The sequence below is a fragment of the Brachypodium distachyon genome, chromosome 5 (genome assembly GCF_000005505.3).
Source record: "Brachypodium distachyon strain Bd21 chromosome 5, Brachypodium_distachyon_v3.0, whole genome shotgun sequence".
NCBI lineage: Eukaryota > Viridiplantae > Streptophyta > Magnoliopsida > Poales > Poaceae > Brachypodium > Brachypodium distachyon.
This window is the reverse complement of record NC_016135.3, coordinates 12,782,031-12,806,486: the sequence shown is the minus strand read 5'-3', so window position 1 is coordinate 12,806,486 and position 24,456 is coordinate 12,782,031. Positions and strand designations below refer to the sequence as shown.

Below are 24,456 nucleotides of genomic sequence, written 5' to 3'. Positions count from 1 at the left end.
CCGGCGGGCACGTTGAGCAACCAGGTCCTCGCTGATCCTTTAAGGACCATCGAGAACCAGTTGGCCCTGACCTTGTCATCGGCGCCGATGGCATGCATCCCCAACGTGTAGGTCAGGAAGAAATCCTTGTGGTTCACGGTCCCGTCGTACGTTCCAAGCACCGGTGCTCGGAACTTGTGGGGCCATGTCACCCGGCGTAGCTCACGGGTGAACGCGGTGCAGCCATCCTCGGTGCCCATGGGAGCATCCTCCTGCTCCTTTGGGCGTTGACGTTCCGCCTCACGTCGGCGCCGGCGCTCCAAGCGCTGACGGAGGTCTTCTTGTTTGCGGGCGTTCAAGACGGCCCGCGCATCACCCCGTGTGACGGTCGGTGACGAATCCGAGGACCCCTCACGATCCTCGCCTCCTTGCCCTCCCCGCGGGGGACGGTTTTCACCCTGCCCCAAGACGCGGGGTGCGTCTCCGCGTCCCGAGTTCTGCCCTCAGCCTGAACCGGCCGAGGCGCCCTCGCCTTGTGGCTGCTGGGCGGCGAGCGCAAGGACCGCGTCTAACTCTGCACTCCATGCCTCGTGCGCCGGCGTGCCTTGCGGTGGCTCGTAGCGCACCATGACACGCGAGGCGATGATGGCCTCCGCTGGGGTTTGAGCAGGAGGCTGCCGATTCTCCGACCGGCTGCCCTCCGCCCTGTCCCCCGGTGCCCCTGGGTGAGTAGGGCGAGATCCTGACGGCGTCCCACGCGACGCGGTATGCTCGTGGCGCAGCTGCCGCTGCGCGTCTTCGGCCCGCGAGTGGACTCGCTGGCCGGCGCAGGCAGCGTTGTGGCCGCTCGCCCGACTAGCTCTGGCGCTGGGGGCCGCTGGCGCCCTCAGCCAGTTGTTTGCCGACGGCGGAGGAGGTGGGGGTGGCAGCTGCGACTGCTGCTGCTGCACCCGAGAGGGCTCAGGGTTCTCCTGACCCTGCGACGCGGGTTGCACGTCGTGTGACCGCGTGTGCGCCGCTGGGGCACCACGCGGGTTGCACGTCGTGTGACCGCGTGTGCGCCGCTGGGGCACCACGCGGGTCGATCCGAGAGTTGCCAGCCCGCTTGGGAGGCATGGCGACGGGTTTTGTCGTCGGAGAAGACGAAGCTGACGTAGCTGCAGACGACGGCGCCGACGGTCACCGGCGAGCACTCCACACGCGCCCCGTACCTGGCGCGCCAGATGTCGTAGCCTAGGGCTTAGACACCGGGGATGCGAGGTAACCCCCTTTTTGGTTCGGCAGTGGGCGGTGGGGATCGCTCCGGCGATCGCCGGCGAGGCCAATGTCAAGCGTAAAGATGCACAAGACCGTTTTACCCAGGTTCGGGCCACCCTGAGGTGTAAAACCCTACGTCCTGCTTCTGAGCTTGTATTAGCCAATGAACTAGGGTTTACAAGTTGCCGGGGGAGTCCCCGGGCGCTCTTTCCTTTCCTGCTAAGTGCTACTTGCTACTTCTGGACTAAAACTAGTAAGAACCGAACCGTTTGATAGTTGGCAATGTTTCTCCTTTTATACTCAAGGGGATGCCACAGGTGCCTCGGTGCATGGGTGACAAGTGTGAAGCAAAGACCCTAGGCAGCTTGCCCTTGAGGCGCTGGCTTGCATGCACGGTACGTAGCGCTGCAATTTGGGCGGTACGTGCCCTAGATTCACTGCGGGCCAGTCATTAGACGGGGAATCACCTTTCTGTCGGAACATTAAATGCTTGCTTGTGCCACACTCCTCGCCTTGACCAACCCTGCGCACAAGGAGCCTGCCGGGCGGCCACGTGGCGTCAATGCTGTGCCTGCTGGGTACCATCCCTGTTGTAAGTGCCTGTGCTCGAGATCGCCCTCCCCGGCAAGTGACCTTCCCGGGGGTGCCCAGGCGGGAATTCTCTCATCGCCTTCCATGGTAACCCCCGCAGCCCGGCTAGCCTTGTCGGGCTGGTAACTTGCCGGGCAGCTTGTGCGGTGCTGCCCAGGGTGCTATCCTTGCGGGGAGCAGGTGAGGCGACCCACGCGTCAAGCAGCGGTGGTACCCCAGGTGCCACGGGTGCGACCTCAGAATGTAAGATTCATTAACATGGAATATCGAGTAAGCACGTGAAGTATTGGGACGCTTTGAAGCATCCTTGCGAGGATTCAGATTTCCCACAAATGGAGGAACCTCAGTATACTTCTCTCTTCCCTGGGCAAATTTTGTAAGGGGATATTGCTCAGGGAGCCAAGCATCACCATTGACATTTTACTTCCTCTCAAAACCGATACCATCCTTGCATCAGCGAGGAATTTGAAGACCAAGAATCTGGTTCAAGGTTTCAGTCCCTTGGTGACACTTGAGGATACCAGCCTCAATCTGATTCTTCAACTTAGCATTTTCTTCAACCAGTGAGAGATCACTAGGTGAAGGGTTAGTGACAGCAGTGCAAAATTCACCAATAGTAGTAAAGCTAGAAGCAATATCAGGTGAATCAATTGAAGCAGGGAAATCAGTTTGAGTCACAGCATTTGAAGTAGTGATTTGAGGAATGTTGTTTAATGAAGAATTGCATTTAAAACATACTTCAGAGGAATCATCATTTTGAGGTAAGTTGAATAACTTAGCATTGAGATCAAGATTCTCAGATTTGAGATCCTCATAAGAGTTCTTCAGATTATCATGCTCGAGTTTGATCGAAAGCATAGTTAAGACTAGTCTCAGCATGACCTTTCTTCAGATCCTTATGAGACTCTTTCATGGCCCGAAACTTAGACTTAAGTCTTATGAGTTCATTAACCATGTTAGTGTTCTTCTTGATCTCAGTGATAAGCAAGTCTTCTTGCTTCTCAACAATGAGTGCAATGTTGTTCTTCTTCGAACTGGATCCAGGACCATGGATCATCTTCTTTTCTTCCTGATCAAGCTCATAGGACACAATTCTTCCAAGCACCCAGGTAGGGGTTAACTCCTTGAAGTCTGGCCGATGCTTGATCAACTCACAGACAGTGGTGTACTCCATGGGAAGAGCTCGAAGAAATCTTCTGTTTTGCATCAAGTCAGTGATATTGTGATCATCAAGAGTATTCAGCTCATTCACAATGGTGCTCATGCGATCATAGAGTGAAGAGACAATCTCATTAGACTGAAGCACAAGTCTGTCAAACTGACTGATGAGGCGAGTAACTCTAAAATCTTTGACAGTGGTTGTCCCTTCATAGACTTCAGCGAGAAAATCCCAAATCTTCTTGGCATCAACAAGTTTACTGATCTTGTTAAACTCAGCATCACTGATAGTTGAGAAGATGATATTATAGGCTTTGGCGTTCCCTTGATACTTCTTCAGAGAAATAGCATCATATCCAGAGATGGGTCCCTGAGGAACAACAAAACCGTTTGTGACTGCTTCCTCTTAATTCGATTTTTTCAAAAAGCATAATTGGTACTGCTAAGAACAGGTAACTTTCCTTCCTTAGACATACTTCTTCCTTAGGTGGTTAAACCAAAACAAGGAGACCTTGCTCTGATACCAAGTGAAAGATCGAGTACGTCACAGAGGGGGGGTGAATGTGACCAGTTTTAAGTTTTCTTCAAAAATTAAGACTGGAGACTGAAGACAGTCACAGTGCTTCAACAACAAAGATTTTACTTAGCAATTTTAGAGTAGCAGCGGAATGGAGAAAAATGAACAAGTAAAGCAGTAGCAGTGAAGACAAGAACAGTAAGAACAATTATACTTCAACAGAAAATATGAGATTGAGTAACGATATCACCAGAACATGAAGACATGGGGAATTTATTTTCCAAAGTTCAGATTGTTGGCAGAATTCTACGTCTCCGTTGAGGGGGCTGAGTCACACAAGACTCGCGAACACGCAAGTCCACCCAATTCTCCTAAGCTAAGACCTAAGTCTCGCCCAGTTACTCGTGGTAGATCTTGAGGTGATCTCCGGACCTTCACAGACTGGTCGATGGCGAATCACAAGCTTCGATTGCTCTTCAACACTGACTCCTAGCCGTCTAGGTGATGCCAATCACCAAGAGTAACAAGCTTCAGGTGCTCGGCTAGAGAGGGGATCCCATTCTTCACACTCAGTTCAGCTCTAAGGGTTTTCTCAGGTGTTCTTCAAAACAACTCTCTAGGGGATCACCACCAAACCCGTTCGGAGTGGGTCGTCTTATATAGCCTTGGCCACGGCTGATCTAGCCGTTGTGACCGTTGGATAAAGTGATCTCTGAGACTCCAGCTCACACTTTATCTCTTTGTCTCACAACAGTTAGATTACGTGGTCAAATCGTAAAGCGACAAAGATTTTCAAACACATTTGAAATCAGAGTGAAGACTTCACGCGGAAGTTTCTGTGAAGCCTGAAATGCTTCATTCTTCACTCCGACGAAAAACACTCACACAGAAAATGGTTTTTGCCTAAGCTGAACATGAAGAATAGGTTTCACCTGAACCACCCCCCTTAATAGTACAGCGTTCCTATACTCAAGTGAATAAAAAGCTACGGAAAGACCTATGAAGAAAGCTACGCTTCACGTTCTTCTCCGTTCTTCACTGAGTTCTTCATACTTCAAGCTAGTACCTGTACTTCAATTTTGAGGGGTCGTCGATGCTGGTTAAACCAACTCTTCTGAGGAACTAGAACCTGAAATACTCCGTGTAACTCATTAGTTCCTCAACCATGTTGTCATCATTCATCAAAACCCATACAGGGGCAAGGTTTTCCTTTCAGCCTTTTTCCTCCATCTACTCTCTCGTCGGCCCTGCTCTACGATCATCCTTCGTGATGGTATCTGTCTCTGAGATAAATCGACAACAGCCGTTGCACCTGCTCGATCTAGAGGTAGAGGAAGAGCTGCTACTCCATCTACAGGCAATGGTGTAAGAAGCAGAGGAAGAGTTGCTCCTCCACCTACAGGAAATGATGCAGGAGATAGATGAATAGTTGCTGCTCCACCTACAGGCAATGGTGCAAGAGGCAGAGAAGGGACAGGAAGGAACAAAAGACAAACTTACAACGGCAGGCTCTACTATAGGCTTATAATTGGATATGAAGATGTAGGACCATCTACACAGAACAGTGATAGTGGAAATGATGATGATGATGATGTCCTATGATAAATATGTAAGATGGTGTTTTTTGTGATACCATGTGTTGATCCTAGATGGATCACTTGATGCTATATTTTCTGACACCAATTGTGGATGCTTTATATTGTGATAGAATAGCTGGGATGCTATATGGTTACGTTTGTTCAGTTCTGCCATTTTTCTGTCAATTTTCACTGATGTGGATGCTAAATGCTGCCAAAATTTTCACTGCGTTTTATGTAACATTTTTCTGTGCTTCATTTCTCATCAAATTTGGATGTGAATTAAGAATGGCATGTCAATTTTCGAATTTTACAATTTATTCATCAAACTTGACAATTTTCTACATTCATTCATCCATCCATCCATACATCCATCCATTACAAACAACATAAACTACCATTTAATGAGCTTAATGATCTCTAGAGGAAGGATCAACACAAAGTAACAACTTGATGTCACTAAGTACATCATGTAAAGCATCTATTTTCTCCGGTAGCCTAACATCTTGAGGTTGGCCCTTCTGCTTTCTTCTCATTCTGGACAACATTGCTCTTATTCTCCACTTCAGATGCTCCCATGAAACCTTCATCTCCTGGTTTCAAAAAACGAATTGGAACTCCAATTGACTTCAAATACATCATATACTCTGCCTCCCACTCTCAGAAATCACACGGAGTATCCCCAACATATAGAAGAAGGGAGAGAAAAGCCGATGTGATGAAAGGTCACACAGAAAATAGCCAAATCAAATGAAGGAGCACCTGATAATTGCTACACTTGTAAAAATCCCAATTTGGATGATCCACCGTCGTGGAGGTGTAAACCTTCAACCCCCCCTCCCCCTCCATCCGCAGCTGCCGCATTTGACCAGAGGGAGATGGGGCTTCGTCCTTACTGCCGGTAAGACCTTGATGAGCCACCTACCAAGACAAGGAAGAGCTGCGGCACAACGGGCACATCAGCGGTGACCGAGGGAGAGAGAGGGCATGGTCATAGTTACCGGGAACGCGGAACGGTGCAGCGTCCCGTGAATCGGATTCATCGACCCGAATCGAAGATTGGGGTCGACAGCGGGATGTCACGAGTCGATGGTTTGAACGAGATCCCACGAAGCCGGGACGCTGCTGTTGCCAGGAGAAAGAAAGAGATTGAGAGAGAAAGGAAACCCACGTATTTTAAGGAGAAAGATAAAAGGAAACTCAACTACCCATGTGATCCTCTTTACACGGCTGAAATTCTGCTCTTTCCATGCGTGATATTGCTCTCTCCGTTCCGTTTTTGCTTTCCAATCATGATCCTAGACAATATTATGTGATTTGGACCGATCGACCCGCATAGATTGTCCCCGATTAAATGGGATCTCGTCCCGCCTTTCGACCTATCGTCCCAAAGGAGAGTACCCAATTGACTCGTCTTTTTATCAAACAACGATCCTCGACTCCGTCAACCCGGGTTCGTGACAACTATGGGCATGGGCGCCGCGGCAGAGAGGAAACTAGGGTTAGGGATTGCTCCCATTTGGGGGATTTTGCCTCCGATTTGGGGGAGCTCGGGATGGATTTTAACCCGCGTGGTAATTTTCAAAAGAAAAACTGAGGAACTTGAATAGCAGCGTGCTGTCCTGGCTGAAGCCAACATGGCGGCCACGTGGCGTGTTTAAGCCCCGCCAAACCATTTTGGACTAAAGTGACATGGTAACTCCAGTTTATTAAGGGTTTAAGTGTGCGTTTTCCGAATTCATGTATTAAAGTGTTCATTATTGTCGAGTTCATGAACTACCAGTGTATTTTACTCCTAAAGAACAAGTAAAAACGAACTGACCTCGGTGTGTGTCATACGTTCACATCTGAAACACATCTACATGGCACTGCACATCTATTGGACAGAACATCTGAAATACTACATTTCTAAATTCTAAGTCAGCTTGAAACACATCTACATGGCACTGCACATCTACTGGACAAAACATCTGAAGTGCTACATTTCTAAATTCTAAGTCAGCTTGATTTCACCTTCATCTTGAATTTGTTGATCAAACATTTTCAATTTTCATTAATTTTTGAAATTGTCCGGCGATGGGTATTTTGGTCATTCCACACAGGCTACTTTAATTATTTCTTTTGTTTTCTAAGTGTAATTTTAATTACTCCTTTCTCTTCTCAATTATTTTAGTTTATTTACTCCTTTTTCCTACTATTGTTTATACTCTCGAATCCACCTATGTAGAAGATCCCCATTCTATGACCTTCCAAACAGACCAAGTTTTTTCTCATTTTGTCCCGCATTTCTCTTCTCCATTAATCAAATCCAACGTCCAGACACTGGACATAAGGGAAATGTTTCCTTGGCTTGCACTAGACTAATTTCTTCGCAGTGGCAGGGAGGCAAGAGTATCTGTAAGATAGTACTCCCTCGGTTCTTGGAAATAAGGCATTTTTTCCTTTAATCGGGATTTGACCAAGAATTAGTCTGTTAATGTATATTATTTGTAAAATTAAATTGATATCATTGCATATGTATTCAAAAGTACTTGTTTACATGTAAGATTTGTATCGCACGTTGATGGAGTAATTCTTGGCCAAAAGAAGTAAAATACTTCATCCAATTCATAATAAGTGTCTTAGATTTGGTACTAACTTAATACAAAGTATGGATCAAAGGGAGTACGTCTTAATTTTAGGAACAGAGGGAGTGCAGCGATCCATTCATTGCCAAAATGGTTCGTGCGGAATGGTCTAGGAACAAAATTCAGGAAATACAAAAACTGCACGAGAAGGTCGAAGCTTGTTTTGGAAAATACAACAATTTCTCTCCTTTCAAATCTCCTAGAGGACAAGCGAGGAGATCGAAGCAAGCACCTTGCAGTCTAGCACGGTCGATGATGGAGATGCACCATTGCCTAATTGATGTGAAGCTTGGCCAAGACCCTAGGTCCCAAAGGCGGTACGAAATTGAGCAAGGTAGACAGATTTGCCGAGTGGGAACCATGATCCATGAGCTTCCAATGGATGGAACCAGGGCGATCATCAGAAAGTTGAACATGCATCACCGGCACAAGGAGGGACCCACTATGAACGAGATGCTGAAGGTTGGTTCCTTCGACGCAAAGACCTTAACACACAGAAAGTCCCGTCTCCCTTTCTCTCGAAACCTATCGTTCTCAGTAGAATAGTCGACTCAGGTGACCGGAATTCTATACTGTTATCCCATGCGAACATATCCATAGCGATGGCTTGCTTTGAGCACTCTAATTTTTTCAAAGTAACGATGGCAGAGGCACGACCCGGCCAATTAAGGCTAGGAACGCATCGCCGGCTGAAGGGTCGAGTAGGTCGGTGCTCGCCGTGAGACGGATGGGCCGACCCGGCCCAACGTCCAACTACGAGCTTTTTAACTGCAACAACATAAATACTAGCAGGTGTGCCCGCGCGTTGCTATGGGTCAACAAATCACAAACTATTTTTTATTTATTTTCTGTGTAGGCAACTCATGGCGCCGTCGAGGTCGGCATGCGGGTGTGGTGGCGTCGGTTGTAAGACGGAGTAGGAGAAATCGTGGAAAAAAACTGGAGGAAAAGAAAATAACAGGCAGTGGCATATTGATTGTAATTTTAACGAAGTTAACCTACGGCGGCGACCTACGACGGCGACCGTACCATCACCACCAACTTCAATTTAATATATTGGTATAGATACACTATTGGAGCTGGAATTACCGCGGTCGCTGGCACCAGACTTGCCCTCCGATGGATCCTCGTTAAGGAATTTAGATTGTACTCGTTCCAATTACCAAACACTAATGTGTCCCCTATTGTTTTATTAATGTGTCCCCTATTGTTTTATTGTCACTGCCTCCTCGTGTCAGGATTGGATAATTTGCGCGCGTGCTGCCTCCCTTGGATGGGGTAGCCGTTTCATGCCGAAACAGTTCACCGCCGGCAAGCCCACCTTTTCAGGCGTCATGGGGTAGCGGGGAACCTGGTTCTTGGCCTGGTCAAGGGATTTGGTACTAGTTTATCTAGGTTTTTAGTTTCCTCTTCGGCGGCGTGGAGGTTTGGGCGACTTTGCCGAAGATTGGGAATAAAGTGCTCCCTGCTCCGTCCCGGCTTTGGCAACAGTCGCCGTGCTGCTACCAAGGAGCGGGTGGAGATTTTAGAGCATCCGCAGTCCGTTCCTTCGGTGTTACGCGGTGGGGTCGGCTTGATGCTCGCCAATGATTTTGGCTTGGGTTGTCAGGGTTGCGGTCGAGTGGCGGCAAGATCCGGCCATCTTGGAAGAGGTGGCGTCGTGTCAGACCCGGATTTGGAGTTGAAGGAGCCTCGGGAGCTGTTTCGGCATGAAACATGCCTCCGGCTGATTCATCTCATAGGTTTGATTCCTGCTCTTTTGAGTGGGTGTGTATTGCGGCTCACTAAACCTTTCAAGCGAGGGGCTTCATCAGCTCCGTGGGATGAGATCGACTTTGTCTCGGTCTTCTCCGGCGGTGTTTCTCCTGCTACCGTCGGCAAAGGCCACCAACAACCGGCGACTTCTGCGAGGAAGAAGAAGACCAGGGTCTTGTTTGTTTTTTCCTTTGTGTTAAGGTCTTCTTTGCAAATTAGTGGGGACAGCTGTCCAGACTGTATCCTTTTCGTATGTGTGTATTTGTCCCGGTACTTGTCTCTTCTTCCTACTCGTATGAATACAGATAAGTGTATGCCTTTGGGTGTACACCTTCAAAAAAAAAGTCTTGGGTAAACTGGCGCAGTCCCGTGCGCAGCTGAAGCGAAGCCGGCTGACGCGGCATTAGCACCGGCTGACACGCGTACAGCCAGCAGCCCACGCATCTCGCTGGCTCTCTTCTCCCTTCGCCAATCCAATCCATCCCCATCCCTTTGCTCAAAAAAAAGAACATCCCTATCCCCAAGTCCCAACTCAAAGCCCACGAAGCGCAACCCCCAAATCGCCACTGTTCCTCGCCTCTCCGGCGAAGCAGGCGCTTCGAGGAATCAGAGATATGGCGGACATCGATGAGGTCGATGCCTCGGCTGATGAAGTTGAATCGCCGCTCTTCCTCGCCTCTCCTGATGTACGGCTGCAGGCGCTTCGAGGAATCAGAGATATGGCGGACATCGATGAGGTCGATGCCTCGGCTGATGAAGTTGCCGGAGATGCGACCTCCAAATCGCCGCTCTTCCTCGCCTCTCCTGCTGTACGGCTGCAGGCTCTCGGTGCAGTTGGGGAGATGGAGCTGAACGACGAGGTTGATGCCGCTGCTCACCGAGTTGAGGGCTTATCTCTCTCGCGCACCTCGGCGGAAACCGCGTCGACTCGGATCTCCGTGTCGAGCGTGCTGGACAACGACGACATTCTCCGCGAGATCCTACTTCGCCTTCGGTTTTCCATCTGCCTCGTCCGCGCCGCTCTCGTCTGCAAGGGCTGGCTACTGATCATCTCCGACCCAGACTTCCTCCACCACTTCCACAACCTCCACCCGCCCACCCTCCTGGGATTTTACCTGGTCGCTGACCGCCTTCTACAGCCTCGATTTGTCAGCGTCGAGGACCACCCACCAGAGCTCGGTCTCATCCTTGGACGAGCAAGTACCTACTTCGATACATGGGTGGACGTGCCAGTCACCATATGGGACTGTCGCAACGGCCAACTCCTCATCGATGTGTTCGACAAATTGGCTGTTCAGAGTCCTCTGAATCCTAGATATGGCATTGCCATATACCCTCAAAGCCCTCTGAAGGTATGCCTGGATCCTGCGTTCAGGTATAACGTGCTAGAATTTTGCCAGAAAATGGAGGCAGAGGGGTGTACTATCGTTTAGCAATAGGATATAAGGATGATAGCATCGTAGCGTCTCTATTTCTTCTGGAAAGAGGAATTTGGGAAGTCAATACATCTTAATTGACCAACCTACCAGTTCCCTTGGAAGCTCCGGATTTTTTGGTGCCATATGGTGTTCTGATCCATGGGAGGATGTTCCTGATGACCAATGCCAATATAATCCTAATACTAGATGTGAGTCCTTGTGTCTAACTTTAGTGGATCTTGTTGATGAAATGAAGGTGCCAACTTGTGATGTTTTCGACATTTCTGAAGCTGAGTCAGAAAACGAATTCTGTCTTCTATGTTTGCACCAAAGTGTTCTTAGGATCTGGTGTCATAATATGCAGAGCAGTGTTTGGCACTTTGCTGCTTCAATTGATTTGCATGAGGTATTTCAAAGATCCAGCACTCTTGGATCTGATGTCTCACTCAGTGATTTTGGCCTATATGGAGCACTGAACTCTAAGCTGATACTTGTTTCGGCAAATGACTGTGTGTGCCTCTTCAACGTCAAGGAAAATACAGCCACAAAGGTGTGTCAGATTTCAGCAGAAGATGGCAATCTTCTTAGGATTTTCCCATGTATGATGATATGGCCACCAGCATTTCCCTCAGAATTGATCAGGTTGCTCTAGTTAATCATGTTCCATGTTTGTGCATAGCTTTGTGCTCAGTTTCTATTTTTGTGACTTCTTCCTTCTTGGTGCAGACATGTGCAGCTGGAAAGACAGTTACTATTGGAAGTGATAGGTGCTGATGGTCAGTCAAGCAGGCGAAACAATATCAACATGTTCTCACCCTTGGTAGCTTTTAAAGTCAACGATATTTCACAGAAAGAAAATGTCCAAAGGTCAACTGCTTCTGTGGGAGATTTTGGTGTCATAATATCAGATAAAAGGCTTGGACTTCAACAACTGTCGGATTCGGTGGAGATGGAGAGTCCAAATGATGTGTTGATTCATCAGTCATGCAACGTTGTCAGGTTCATAATCGTCCCTCTTATTTTCTGTCATCTTTCATAGTACTGAGCTGATACCCAGAATCCTTTCAGATCATTATGTGTGATGTTAAATTATAGAACTGGACAGCCACCCTGTTATATTTGGTATCTTTGGTTTCAGAAACATATGTGCAGCAGAACATCAACTGCAGTTCTTGACGTTCTTCTGCACATCTATCTATTTCTCAAACCACAAGCTGCAGTTGTTTTTGTTCTCATTAACTTTCCTAAATTTCATGTGTTTATGATATGATTTAGAGGTAAATCTATTGAAGAACCGCAGAGTTCAGTTCCTTCTGGAACAACAAGAATCAGACTCTTCGACACTGCATAGAAGCCAATGAGAATGATTTTCTATAGGTATACTATTGTCAATATTGAGTTATAGGTAAAGCATAGTCATGTTAATTAGTTGGAATGAATCAATGAACGATGTATTGCACTCAAATTCATTGGCTGCCGTTGTGTTAGTGAATGGCCACTAACTTGACATCTTCAAAATCCAGTGGCAGTTCTAGAAAGAAATTGACCCCGTGTCTGCATATCAGTCACCCAAGTTTCTTACTCTGAAGTAGGGTGTCATGCTTCTTAAATACATGAACTATGTCAAGCAAAATACTCCTAATTTCAGACCGTTGTCCTGTACACCACGGTAGCTGTATTAGGTACGCCCCATAGGCATGCTCACCATGAGCAGATGTTGGATTCTACTTCTATAGTTATGTATTTGGTAGCTATATAAAGAATCCATACTCTGAATGCTCTGTTTGCTAAGTTGCGTTAGCCTATGTAGTGCTTTATAGATGGCAACTTATTAAGTACTCCCTCCGTCTCATAATTCTTGTCCTTGTTTTAGTACAAATTTGAAATAAAACAACGACAAGAATTTTGGGACGGAGGGAGTAGGTATTTTCTAGTCCCGCCGTTCCTAGATATAAGATGTTCTAGCTTTGTCCTAAGTCAAACATCTTAAAGTTTAACAAAGTTTATAAAAAAAATCAACATCTACAATTCTAAGTTAGTTTTGTTAAATTCACCATGATATATGTATCCTCATACTAATTTCATATTGTAGATGTTAGTACATTTTTCCATAAAGTTGGTCAAACTTATTTAGAAGCTGAGGTAGTACATAATATACATATAGTTACGTGGTTTGCAAACTGAATAGAACTGAATTTCTAAGACCTCTGTTTCCTTGCAGGTTTCCTGGGATGCTCGAATTGCTGCACGATGTGCTGGGCTAAGTGCTCTTTGTTCGTACCAACCCCCTATCCGAAGGAAGTAGCGTCGACTTGCATACTTGCTGTAAAGCATCACATATAGACGTAGAACGAATAAATACTTGCTGTTTCGTTTGAAGCTTGCACATGAACAAATTTTGTTACACATGTGTGATTCTGCTAACTTGTAACTACCCTTGGAGAATCTGTACTGTACTAAAAATGATATTCTACTATGCCTACATCCCAAAGAACGCCGTCCCGCACGACGAGGTAACAACTGCAGGTTAGCTTTTGCTCCACTCCACTTATAGTGAGATCAATCACTGAGCTCTCTGAATACTACGTACATGCTCTTGTTGCTGTTGTGGTCCCAGTCGTCTCATCGGCGTGGCGCGATGACGCTGTCGAAGTAGGTGTAGGCGTACACGATCCGCGAGTACTGTCCCATGGGTCGCCCGACGTAGAGCTGCCCCGTGCCGGTCAGCCGACAGTTGACGAAGGCGAAATCGGTGCGCTCGCACGACCCGTTCCTCTCCTGCGCCGCCACCGACACGAACCGCTACGCCGGTCTAGTGAGGCTCGCGGTCCTGCTCGCCGTTTTCAGGAGAAGAAAAAAAGTGCCCTTCGAAGGAGAAAGAAAAAAGGACTGAACTATGCCGCGACGTGCCCCACAGAACTTAGCGTGCGGCGTCTCACAAGGCTGCGCGTCACTCGTCGCGGTCGCTCGAGCGCGGGCGAGAACGGGCAGAGCAGAGGCGAGCGGTCGCAGGCTCGCAGCGCGAGCGAGCAGGCGTGGCCTAGTTGTGCCGTTTTCTTCGTTGAAGCCAGCTCAAACACATTTGTACCAGTTCGTTTCGTAACTTCAGAATTTTATACAGCTCAAACCGTGTGTCGGATTTACGACCCATCTTCACGGTTAGAGACGAGTGCTTCAAAACAAGATTTTTTGAAAAAAAGAAGTTAAACCAGACCCTTTGGTTATGGGATCATATTGCGCAAGTTACATCTTGTCTTAAAAGGAGTAACCATGATACCTTACTCCATCGCGACAACGTGATATGTTACCTCGTCCCTGTGACCGAGCTTGCTCCGGCAACCCCTGTGCCTGCGCTACATAGCTCCGCAGCAACTGTTGCCATGCGTGCATCGTTGCCGCTGCCACCGTGCGCACAACAATCTAGTCGTGCAGCGCAACATGCGTGCATCGGCCACTGTGCGCACAACAATCTACTCATGCAGCGCACGTTTCACCCAACTCGCGTCCCGTTTTTCTTTTGGATGCGATTACACTAGCGTGTGTCGTCCCCGTTAGATGACTTGGATGTATTTTTATGATCTGATGACATCTTTTATTTGCTTAGACACTTTGCTATATCACTTGTTTATTAGTACTAGGTTATAATCACTCGTTTACCAGGTTATAGTCACTTGTTTACCAGATTAATACCACTTGTTTACCAGGTTGGTGTTACTCGTTAATCAGGTTAAAAATCACTCGTTTATCATATCGTTTGTTTACCGGGTCATAGTCACTCCTTTACCAGGTTAGTGTTACTCGTTAATCAGGTCTAAAATCACTCGTTTACCATATCGTTTATTTACCGGGTCATAGTCACTCCTTTACCAGGTCAGTGTTACTCGTTAATCAGGTTAAAAATCACTCGTTTGCCATATCGTTTGTTTACCAAGTTAATATCGATTGTTTACCGGATTATAGTCACTCGTTTATCATGAAGCGGAGCTGGTTGTTTTTTAATTCCGTGCCGGTGTCGGGGCCGTAGATCTTCTCGCCGGTCTTGCCCCAAACCTGAAACCAACAACAACAGCAAAAACAAAAAACTTGATTCACCATGATTATGTTCGGTAGACCGATGATGCAGAGCTCGACGATCACCTTCTCGAGGAACAATGGGTGGTCGACGAAGACGCGGTCCACGCCGGCGCCGCTGTGGCCCTTCGCGGCCGCTGCCCTGCGCGCCCCGCGCCGCCTCTGCTGTCGCCCTTCGCGGCCTCCGCCACCCCGCGAGCCCTTTTCTATCGCTCGATGCTTTCGCACGAATCTCCAGCAGCGCCGCACGGGAGAACAACGCTGGACACGTGCGCCAATTAGATTAGCCGAAGAAAAAAAGTCCCTCGCCGTCAGTATGGCATAAAGCACATGCGTGTGTACCCACTAGGCGCGTATTACTGGAGCACCTTGTAGGGAGCGGCCATCATAGACGAAGATGAAGTCGATGGAGCCCTCGATGTAGCAGTCGCCGGCCGGCGGCCGGCGTCGTCGCAGAGCGTGTCCTGCGTGCCGGGTCCGTAGAACCCGCAGCCCAAGAAGAAGGTCTTGTGCCCTTGTCGCCCGAGATGCGGAACGCCACCGCGCGCCTGCCACCGCTTGAAGTTACCAACTCTCACTCACCAGGCACTCAGCTCACACGAGATGAACACAAGAACACACACATACACGTGGTGGGTTTTGCGCTGCGTAAGTTAGCAGCTTTTCTGTTCTTCTCCTCCCTATTTATTCGACCGTAGATCGTCACAAAACAGAACCGAAAAGAAAGGATGCTTGACCAAGCTATAGCTGTACCATCCCACCGCGTCCTTATCTACCACAATGTGATATCTGATCCATCAACATCGTGCCATTGCATGATCGAACCAACAACTACAGCTACGCTATCTACGATCTCAAAGAAAAAGAAAGATCGTGGAATAATCCTAAAAGATCCGGTCTCTCCTTCAGCTGAAAGACCACGTTCATCTTGCAACATGTGACCATTAGCCTATTACAGATTATAATCGTGATTAGTACTCCCTGCGACCAACAAAGCATTTCTCAACTTTTACTAAATTTGAATGCATCTAAATACTAAATCATGTCTAGATACATTCAAATTTTGATAAACTTGAGATATTTTTTGTTGGACGGAGAAAGTATTTTTTTTCTCGCTTCTGATGGTTGGAGATTAGTTTTGAAGCCTAATCTAGCCACGTGTCGTATGATGCACGTGGTCTAGGTCTCTTAAGGGCCCTATTATTTGCTGAAAGCAAAACTAACTAGGAGCTTCTCTTCCCCGAGCTCCACTCAGCCGCAGTGCCCCCCCCGCCCCCCCCCCACCAACCCGACCTCCGGCTCCGGAGGTTGCCATTGCGTTGCCGGGAGAGGAGACCCAGGTGAGTTTTTTCCTTTTTTGCTAGAAAATTAAAGTATAAAATAAAAAGATAAAAATGAAAATTTCAAAATTGAAACCTTAGAACCACCGAATTAAAATTAAAACATCAAGTAAAAAGTAAGAGTTCAAAAGATTAAAAGTTGAATGATTATTAGTTACTTTGCACGCTGATTCGACTTCCATCCCAATGTCTCGATTCGACGGCTGCATGGAGGTGGAGCAGCGGCACCACGGTCCCTAAAAACATTCCCGAGCGACAGCGGAGACCGGCGATTCGGCGAAGCGCGACGCGGTCGACGGGCGGAACGACGGCGGAGATGGGTGGAGGGCTGACCACGGGTTGCATCAGGCGCGATGGCTCTTGATCGGGCACGCCGTTTGGTATGCCACGTGGAGGGAATCGTCGGTAAGGAAAAGGGTGACGCGTTCCACACTTCCCATTTGTGTTTTGTGCATAAGTAGGTTCAAGGCCCGTCTCTTTTTTTTTACACGTAGTTCAAGGCCCGTCTCTGTTCTGCTGTTTGTACTCCACTTCGACTCGGATTGGACTTTGGCCAACTTATAAGCAGCGCACCGCCTCGGCCCATGGATCCAGAGAAACTAACGGAAACGCGCAAGGGAGACTCCGACCCGTATTAGAATTATCGCCAATTTATAGCCCCGCCGGCCGCCGGTCTCCATCGATCCAGATCTAGCAGCAGGCAAGAACCTTTCAAAACAAAACTGCCGCCGCGGCCAAAGCTCCCGGGCCTAGCGGCAACATCGGCTTGAGCAAGGCCAGGCGCTACTGGCCGGGAAAGGCGCCAGATTGGTGTGACGGCGCCGCGGCCGAGGAGGCCGATGATCTCAGGACCGCATGCCTCTGCCTCGAGAACAAGGGTCTACGGCGCCTCAAGGTCGCGAAGAACCAGCTGGAAAAACAGAGCATGGATCACCGCCGTGTACGGCGGCCCGAGGTAGTATCGACCGTTGTCCAGGAGAGAGAGACGGAGGAGGACGAGGAGAAGCGCCGGATGAGGATAAGGGAGAGGCGCCTGCTCTTAGGAGAGGAGGAGGAGCTTCTTCCCCACGAGGAAGCGGAGGCCGAGGACGAATCAGAGTACGAGACAGAATCAGAGGACGAGCAGCAGCTGTACATTACTACTATGGCGAAGCCGGCTCTGTTCGTACCGAAGCCGCAGCGCGTCACCATCGCGGAGAGAGGCCGGCTCGAGGAATGGGGGCGGCGGCTGGAGGAGCTGGCCAAGAAGAGACTTGAGGGCAGGAGGGTCGAGACGAGGCAGATCGTGGTGGAAGAGATCAGGAAAGAAGGTCAGGCTGACAAGATGACGCTCAACGACGACGAGGATGGCGTTGACACGGATGATGAACTCAATGAGGCCGAGGAGTACGAGTTGTGGAAGCATCGAGAGATTGCAAGAATCAAGAGGGCTAGGGATGGGGAACCTGAGATTAAGAAGATGAGCATTTCAAACAAGGAATATGAGCTGACGAAGCTAGATCCGCTTGCACGACGACCCAAGAAGAGGCAGAGGAGGTTTCTGCAGAAATACTACCACAAGGGCTCCTTCTTCCAGGAAGATGCCGATGATACGCGTGATTTCTCTGCCCCGACTGGAGAAGATAAGATGGACAAGAGCATCTTGCCCAAGGTGATGCAAGTTAAGAACTTTGGCCGGAGTGGACGAACCAAGTGGACACATCTTGTTAATGAGGACACTTCATATAGGAATACACCATGCATATTCGCATCTGTTGCATGCTAGTTTTCTACATGATGTTACCGACTTGGCTTAATGCATTCCTGGGGTATCCACTGTAAACATGTTATCTTGCATGTAGTTGGTGTAGGAAAATAGACTAAATCTTGAGCTACCTTCAGGCTTCAGCAATGATGATTTTGTCAATTTTCATTTGGAAAATATCACCGTGGTGTAGATGTCTGAAACTCTCAATAAATTGGATAGAGCCCATTATGTTACTCTGTTTACCCATTAAGTTTCAGAATGCTACAGAATTGGAGGAGCCTGGCAATGACTCCCATTCCGTGACCACTCTATCAGCATCAATTGCATGGAATGGACCGCTTGGTGTGCAATCCTGTAAGCTTGCTGTGCATCATATCATATGGACAAATCGGTAATACACTAATACTAGTCTCACTGTTCGACAAAAACTCTGCTTTCATAAAATGTTGTAAAAAAACAATCGAATAATACTCCAGGACACCGTCCTTCTTCGGAGTACTAAAACACTGTTCGGGAGCCCCAGACAACACTTTTATGAATATAAAATAAGGAGACTGTACAAATACATATTAAAAGGATATTTACCAGAAAATGAGAAGAAGAAAAAAAGGCAAAATAGCTTGCCAATTTACAAGTGGCTCTTTGTCCTGAGCTGTATACATGCAAGTAAATATCATTCTTAAATGACGATCTCCAGGTTCTGAATGGTGGGTCAATATTTTCGAATATCTTCTCATTCCTTTGTTTCGGAATATTCCAGCAAGCAATTGCCAGCACTTCCATGAAGAAATTGTTTCCAGGATCCTCAGCCGTCCTGTAGCGACCCAACATGTCACCAAAATGTAGATCTTTTGTAGATCTTCGACATATTACAATGAAGTGAAATTTCTGAGGTAATATATCGATCAGAGTAGTACCACAAAAATATTTGTAGCATTCTATACATAAATAATTGGAATTACATTTACAATTAAAATATAAATCAATTCTAAGAAGAATTTACATTGGTTCCGTCAGGTGCTAAAACTTTACAGGAGATCCTTGTGTACTGGTTTCTTGGAGTGGTTCTCCTACTTGGTTTCATTACAAAAGGTACTCAACAAGTTCAGAAATATCAACCGATGGTTGAATGCACTGTCAGCTACTAGGACACATGGTCCCCAAACGAACAATGATTTCGAGAACATTTATGAGGAAAGAGTCAAGTTTTATATTAGAAATCAATGATTTCGTTGTCTCAAGGACAGCTACAATCCCCAATGGACGCATTTCCCGTCGCGTTCACAGTTCTATCCCGATGAGGGAGAGACAAGACATGATTCAATACTCTTCAGCGGTGTGTTATTTTACCAACAGACGTCCACGATCATGAGTCTGAGGTAGCTAGTCCCATTGGACACAAAGGCTTTTCACCCATCCTATTTCTCATACCTAAAATGAGGAACACATAATGAGTTATCCACTAAAGCACAAGAAGTCGTGAAGAAATCAGTTGGGCGGGATGGAAGATATATGGACAGATAGATATTGAAAAATGATCCACTAAAGCACAACAAGTCGTTGGATGATAGAAAGTTAGAAATGGATGGATCTATGTGGAGGTATGAACAGAGAAATTAAAAATACACAAAGAATAGTGAAAAATGGATTTTGAAACCTTTTGGAACCAACAACATTCGCGACAATGGGCGCCATCATGAAATCCATTAACTGCTTAAAACACGCACCATGGGTCCAAAGTCTATGTGCGGAAGAATAAAGTAAACACACCATTAATTTTTGGGTTAATTTGATTATGCCATTGCAATTTTTGCGAATTCAAAAAGGCACTGTAATTCTATCATCTTCCGAAAAATGTCATGGCAGTGGCATCTTTGGACCTAGTGGCATATTTCAAAGAATCTGCCGATTTGAAGTGGATATTTTGAAAAATGAAAATTATACTTGGATTTTCAAATACTCGTGAATTGCAATGACATATATCAAATTAACCCTTACTTTTTTTTAGCAAATTTCACTTTTTACCCATGCTTGTAAACGTGTGAACATTTTCTATCCATTTAACTAATTTGACTAGTTATGACATGATGGACCCACCTATCAAGAGTATGTGTTTTCTCCCTCAGATGGATAGCCAGCCCTCGTGACTAACCACACCACTTCACAGCTCCACACCGATTTAGGCTCAACAAAAATGATGCATAGAGAAAATACACTTTCAGTTTGAGATCCGGTCACTTGCCATATATCAGTTCAACGGTTGAAACCAACGTGTTAAACCAGGCAAATTAGTTAAATGAAGTAAAAGTTATCACACATTTACAAAATGTGGATAAAATACGACACAAAACATAAAATAGAATAAACATTGTCCCAAATTTACAAACAAGAGGTAGTAAAAAATGGAATTCACTCAAAGCTTGTTCAAGAGTGTAGAGGAAAAACTCTCCCGGAGGCCCCTGCGTCGCTCTACAGGGGCAACTCGTGAGGCAACCAAACCCATCCTGAGAGAGCGCCACCACGTCCGTTCCTCCCCTCGCCACCGCCGGTGGTCGCCGGCGGGCAACTCGCGCGGTGCAGGCGGTGGCGGGGTCTTCTTCCCATCGGTCAAGGATGGGTGCAGGAGGTCGCAGGGCGCTGCCCTCCCGGCCGTGCGGCGTCGCAGCGTGGGCTGCTGCCTCCGGCCAGATCCGGCGGTTCCCGGTCTGATCCGGCGGGACCCGCCGGATCCGGCGGCTAGGTTGGCAGATCCGGCGTCCCCAAGGTCCCTTCGTATCCTTCCTAAGTCCTCTCTCTTGGTGTCAGGCAGGCGGCGGCAAGGGCTTCCCGGCGGCAGGCAGCCATCTTCAGCAGCGGTAGGCCCGCGAGCGAGGTATGGTGGCTGTGCACTAGTTCCAGCGGCATCGTCTTCGACGGGCGGTCTATTATGACGGTTGTGTTGTCCGGCCTCCTCAGCTCCAGTGGCCTCCTTCATCAATGGTCTTGGCACGATGCCATGGTGGCGTGGTGTATCCGTTCTCTGCTACGGCGTTGGGGTTGGGCTCCCGGCAAGTGGTATAGGTGTTTGGGGTGTCGGCTCTGGGTGAAAACTTGCAGATACATTGTTCTTTGCCAATGACAACGACGCCATAGCGCCGTTTACCTTCTTGATGGAGGTGTCGTCGAAGAGCTTCAACATTCCTGCACTTTGATGTCTTCTGTCTCCGGGTGAAAACCTAAGATTTGGCTTTGGTCAGATCAGGCGACGTCGGCATTTTTTATGTCACTTTCCTCCTTGGGGGCGTCGCCATGGAGACCTTGACTCTTGGTGGCACCGGGATGTGTGGTTTGTCTTTTGTGAAGCTTCTTGTCTCGGGTTGTTGGAAGTTCGGTGGTGTCTGTCTCTTGTGTCTTGTTTAGCCTAGGCAGTCGGTTGCCTAGTTTTGAAAACCGGACCGGTGATCGAACCGGTGAAGCTCTTGGTTCCGGTTTTTCCGGTCGAACCGCCGGTTCACCGGTTGAACCAGTTTGGTTTTTTAGTTATAAAATAATGTATTTTGGTTTAATTTCGGTCCAACCCAACTGGCGACACGGCCCAATCCAACTGCCAAAAGGCCCAGGTGGAAACAATGGCCCATCAAGGATAGGCCCAACGTTCTAAAAGGTTAAAAACGACGTTTTCCTACCTTGGTAACCAAACAGTCCAAGCCCAAGTGGCTAGCGTGGTCATCTCGGGCGTTCACGTGGGAAGTCTTGGGTTTGTTTCATGGCTTGCTCAATTGTTTCTGACGATGTTTTGTACAGGTGGTGAACCGGCTGTTCGAACAAAACCGCCCGGTTCACTGCTTTCGTCATAAACCGGCCGGTTCATCCCGGTTTTCTCTGTCTGGTGTGCCGTCCGGTCGACTGATCTTAACAGACCGCAGAGGCCACCGGTTCCGGTTTTCTCCGGTTCAACCGGCGGTCCTGTCCGGTTCCTAAAACTAGGGTCGGTTGGTGTCCGGCGAGAGCGTGCGTTTCTTATCCTTGGTGTAGTCTCGGCATGTGATGCCTTTCGTCTTCACTGTCGGCACGTAGGTGTCGTGTTATATTCTCGGTGGGGCGTGTGGTCCTTCGGTTTAGCCGACGGCAGGGGAGGTATGATCTCGGTTGTGAGTCGCGCGCCTTTTGACTTCATTTGCGGCACATGGGCGTCGCGGTGGGTCTCGGTGGTGCATGACCCTTCGATTTTGCCTACTACGTTGGCGTCGTGGCTGCCTTGACTGTGTGCTTTCCTTCGGCTATGGCGACGACACGGTGTCTGGGTGGGCTCGGCTGATTGACGCCTTTCGGCTGCATTGACGGTGTCTTTATTGTGCGTTTTTCTCGTCATTGGCATGTTTCGAGTGTCTAGATTTTCTTTGTTGTGTTTCTGTTGGCAACAACTGCCATTGTACTTGTTGTTGCCGCTTCTTTCATTTAATTGAAATATTGTGCAGGCTGTCTTTTGACCGCCGTAGTCTCTTCAAAAAAGAAATGGAATTCACTTCACCCTTTTTCTTTCCGAAACAGCTTAACACAACATTGCCCAGGGACGTAACAACGGCGCCGGAAGTAACTGGATCAGATTATCCAACATTCAACAGCGACTGTTTCTGCGGCCGGATAGCGAGACAGACTAGCTAAAGTCGTTCCCGTTCGTTGCCAGCCATGCATGCGCCCCCTCGAGCGCAAACGCCGAAGCCATCCGCGCAGCAGGCACACCACCCGCCCCCACAGACCCGCTCTCGCCTCTCTCGATCTGGTCGGCTCCACTCTCCTCGCTGATATCTCCCGATCACGCACATACATATATATATAGCCGGCAAGCACATCCAAACTCAGCCTGAATCCAAACGCCCCTACGCTACGCCATCACCCGCCACGTACATACGCAAAAGCACACCGTAGCCCGGCGCGCGCGCGACGCCCGTCCGTCCAGTACTACGCGCCATGGCGCCCCAGCCGCTCCACCTCCCGCCCTACTTATCCCCGACCGTCCGCCCCCGCTCCTCCGCACCGCCATTCCAGAGGCCCCCGTCGCCGCTCCTGCACCCGCGTTCCTCCTCCTCCAGCCTCCTCACCGAAGCGCTCGGGGCCGAGAGCCTAGTCGACCCCGACGACGCCGCCATGGACGGCGTCGCGGCCGCCGCCGAGGTCTTCGACGGCCGGGCGCCCCCGCCGTGCAAGGCGCACGGCGGCGGCAGCGTGGACGACGAAGCCGACGACCAGGCGTTCGTGACGCTGAGGCGGACGAGGAGCGGGCGGGCGTTCCCGCCGCCCATCTCGGTGATCGGCAAGAGCGGGCGCCCGTGGCTCAGCCTCCGGGCACAGCGGGAGGACGGCCGCCTCGTGCTGCGGGAGATGCAGCTGCCGTCGCAGGAGCTGCTGCAGCAGTGCAGGGAGGACGGGAGGTTCAAGCTGCTCAGGCACCCGGAGGCCGGCAGCGGCCGATGCGGCGCCCGTGGCTCGGGAATAGGAAGGGGATCAGCACTTGAGGATCCGATTGCGGATTGAATCTGTCATTGATTTAGTTCCTGAGTGACATCATGAATCTGAGTTCTTTGTCGATCTCCTCCCTGCAAACATTATTCGTGATTGTCTTCCGTATAATCAATCCATGCATGGCTGGAAAAATTGCTGCGACCATCGCCCACGCCGCGCGCGATCAAAATGTCACATGTTATGGCCTCTGAGGAATTGAGATACTGCATGGAATTCAAATCAGTTGAAAGACAATAAACATCAACAACAAATTAAACATGCAAATTTAAGGCCTGGTACTGTCTACCCATTAGTTTAGCTTCCGTATGATGGAATTTTCAAAACATTTTGTCATATATGAATAAAAAGCACATTGCCGGCCATTGGTGACGTACGCATCTAGTACATAAGGGTGAGTGTATGCACGTGTTATGACCGTATGCGTTTGTAATGTATTTCTCAAAAAAAAAACACATTGCCGGCCATTGGTCACACATCTAGTGAACATAAGTTTGGTAGGTTGTGCAACCATTATCATTTTGGTTTCCGACTGAATAATGACCTGGCTATCCATGACGTTGGTAGATCTGGTCTCCGACCACAAAATATTGTGGTTTCCGCCAATACTTTTTACTATCTTCATGTTGATGATGTGAAATTTACTAATAGCCGATTTTTATACACTAAATGTTGCTGACGCGTGTTGTTTTTATAAACTTGAAGAAAATGACTTAGAACAAAGATATGACTTCTTATATTTACGAACCAAGCGAGTATTTGTATGTCATTTTCGTTGCTAACTTTATAAATTAACATACAGTATAAGATAATTAAAATTATAGTCAAAGTTTTTGAGCATTGACTGAACGTAAAACCATGTGTCCTATATTTTGAAAAGGAGGGGGTATGAATAAAATACAGGGTACTAAATTATTGGA

The 24,456-nt window shown here is 48.2% G+C and overlaps 3 protein-coding genes across 4 annotated transcripts; 2 read left to right on the top strand and 1 right to left on the bottom strand.

The window, feature by feature from the left end:
* Nucleotides 1-8,929: 8,929 nt before the first annotated feature.
* On the top strand, nucleotides 8,930-13,373 carry LOC100826104. Of its 2 annotated transcripts, XM_010241579.3 has the most exons (4): nucleotides 9,891-11,521; nucleotides 11,606-11,878; nucleotides 12,155-12,256; nucleotides 13,101-13,373. In XM_010241579.3, exon 1 carries the CDS (start codon nucleotides 10,076-10,078, stop codon nucleotides 10,892-10,894), a length of 819 nt encoding a protein of 272 aa, XP_010239881.1. In that variant the 5' UTR covers nucleotides 9,891-10,075; the 3' UTR covers nucleotides 10,895-11,521; nucleotides 11,606-11,878; nucleotides 12,155-12,256; nucleotides 13,101-13,373. The 2 variants fall into 2 exon arrangements, with proteins under 2 accessions (XP_010239882.1, XP_010239881.1); XM_010241580.3 differs by lacking the exon at nucleotides 12,155-12,256 and having other exon boundaries at nucleotides 8,930-11,521.
* Nucleotides 13,374-13,954: 581 nt separating this feature from the next.
* On the bottom strand, nucleotides 13,955-15,641 carry LOC112269353. The gene is made up of 3 exons (XM_024455989.1): nucleotides 15,319-15,641; nucleotides 15,017-15,211; nucleotides 13,955-14,929 (listed from the first exon to the last, which is right to left on the bottom strand). Exons 1-3 carry the CDS (start codon nucleotides 15,337-15,339, stop codon nucleotides 14,840-14,842), a joined length of 306 nt encoding a protein of 101 aa, XP_024311757.1. The 5' UTR covers nucleotides 15,340-15,641; the 3' UTR covers nucleotides 13,955-14,839.
* A 1,261-nt stretch (nucleotides 15,642-16,902) lies between these two features.
* On the top strand, nucleotides 16,903-18,283 carry LOC100825482 (microfibrillar-associated protein 1A). The gene has a single exon (XM_003581157.4). It carries the CDS (start codon nucleotides 17,216-17,218, stop codon nucleotides 18,053-18,055), a length of 840 nt encoding a protein of 279 aa, XP_003581205.1. The 5' UTR covers nucleotides 16,903-17,215; the 3' UTR covers nucleotides 18,056-18,283.
* The last annotated feature ends 6,173 nt before the right edge of the window (nucleotides 18,284-24,456 follow it).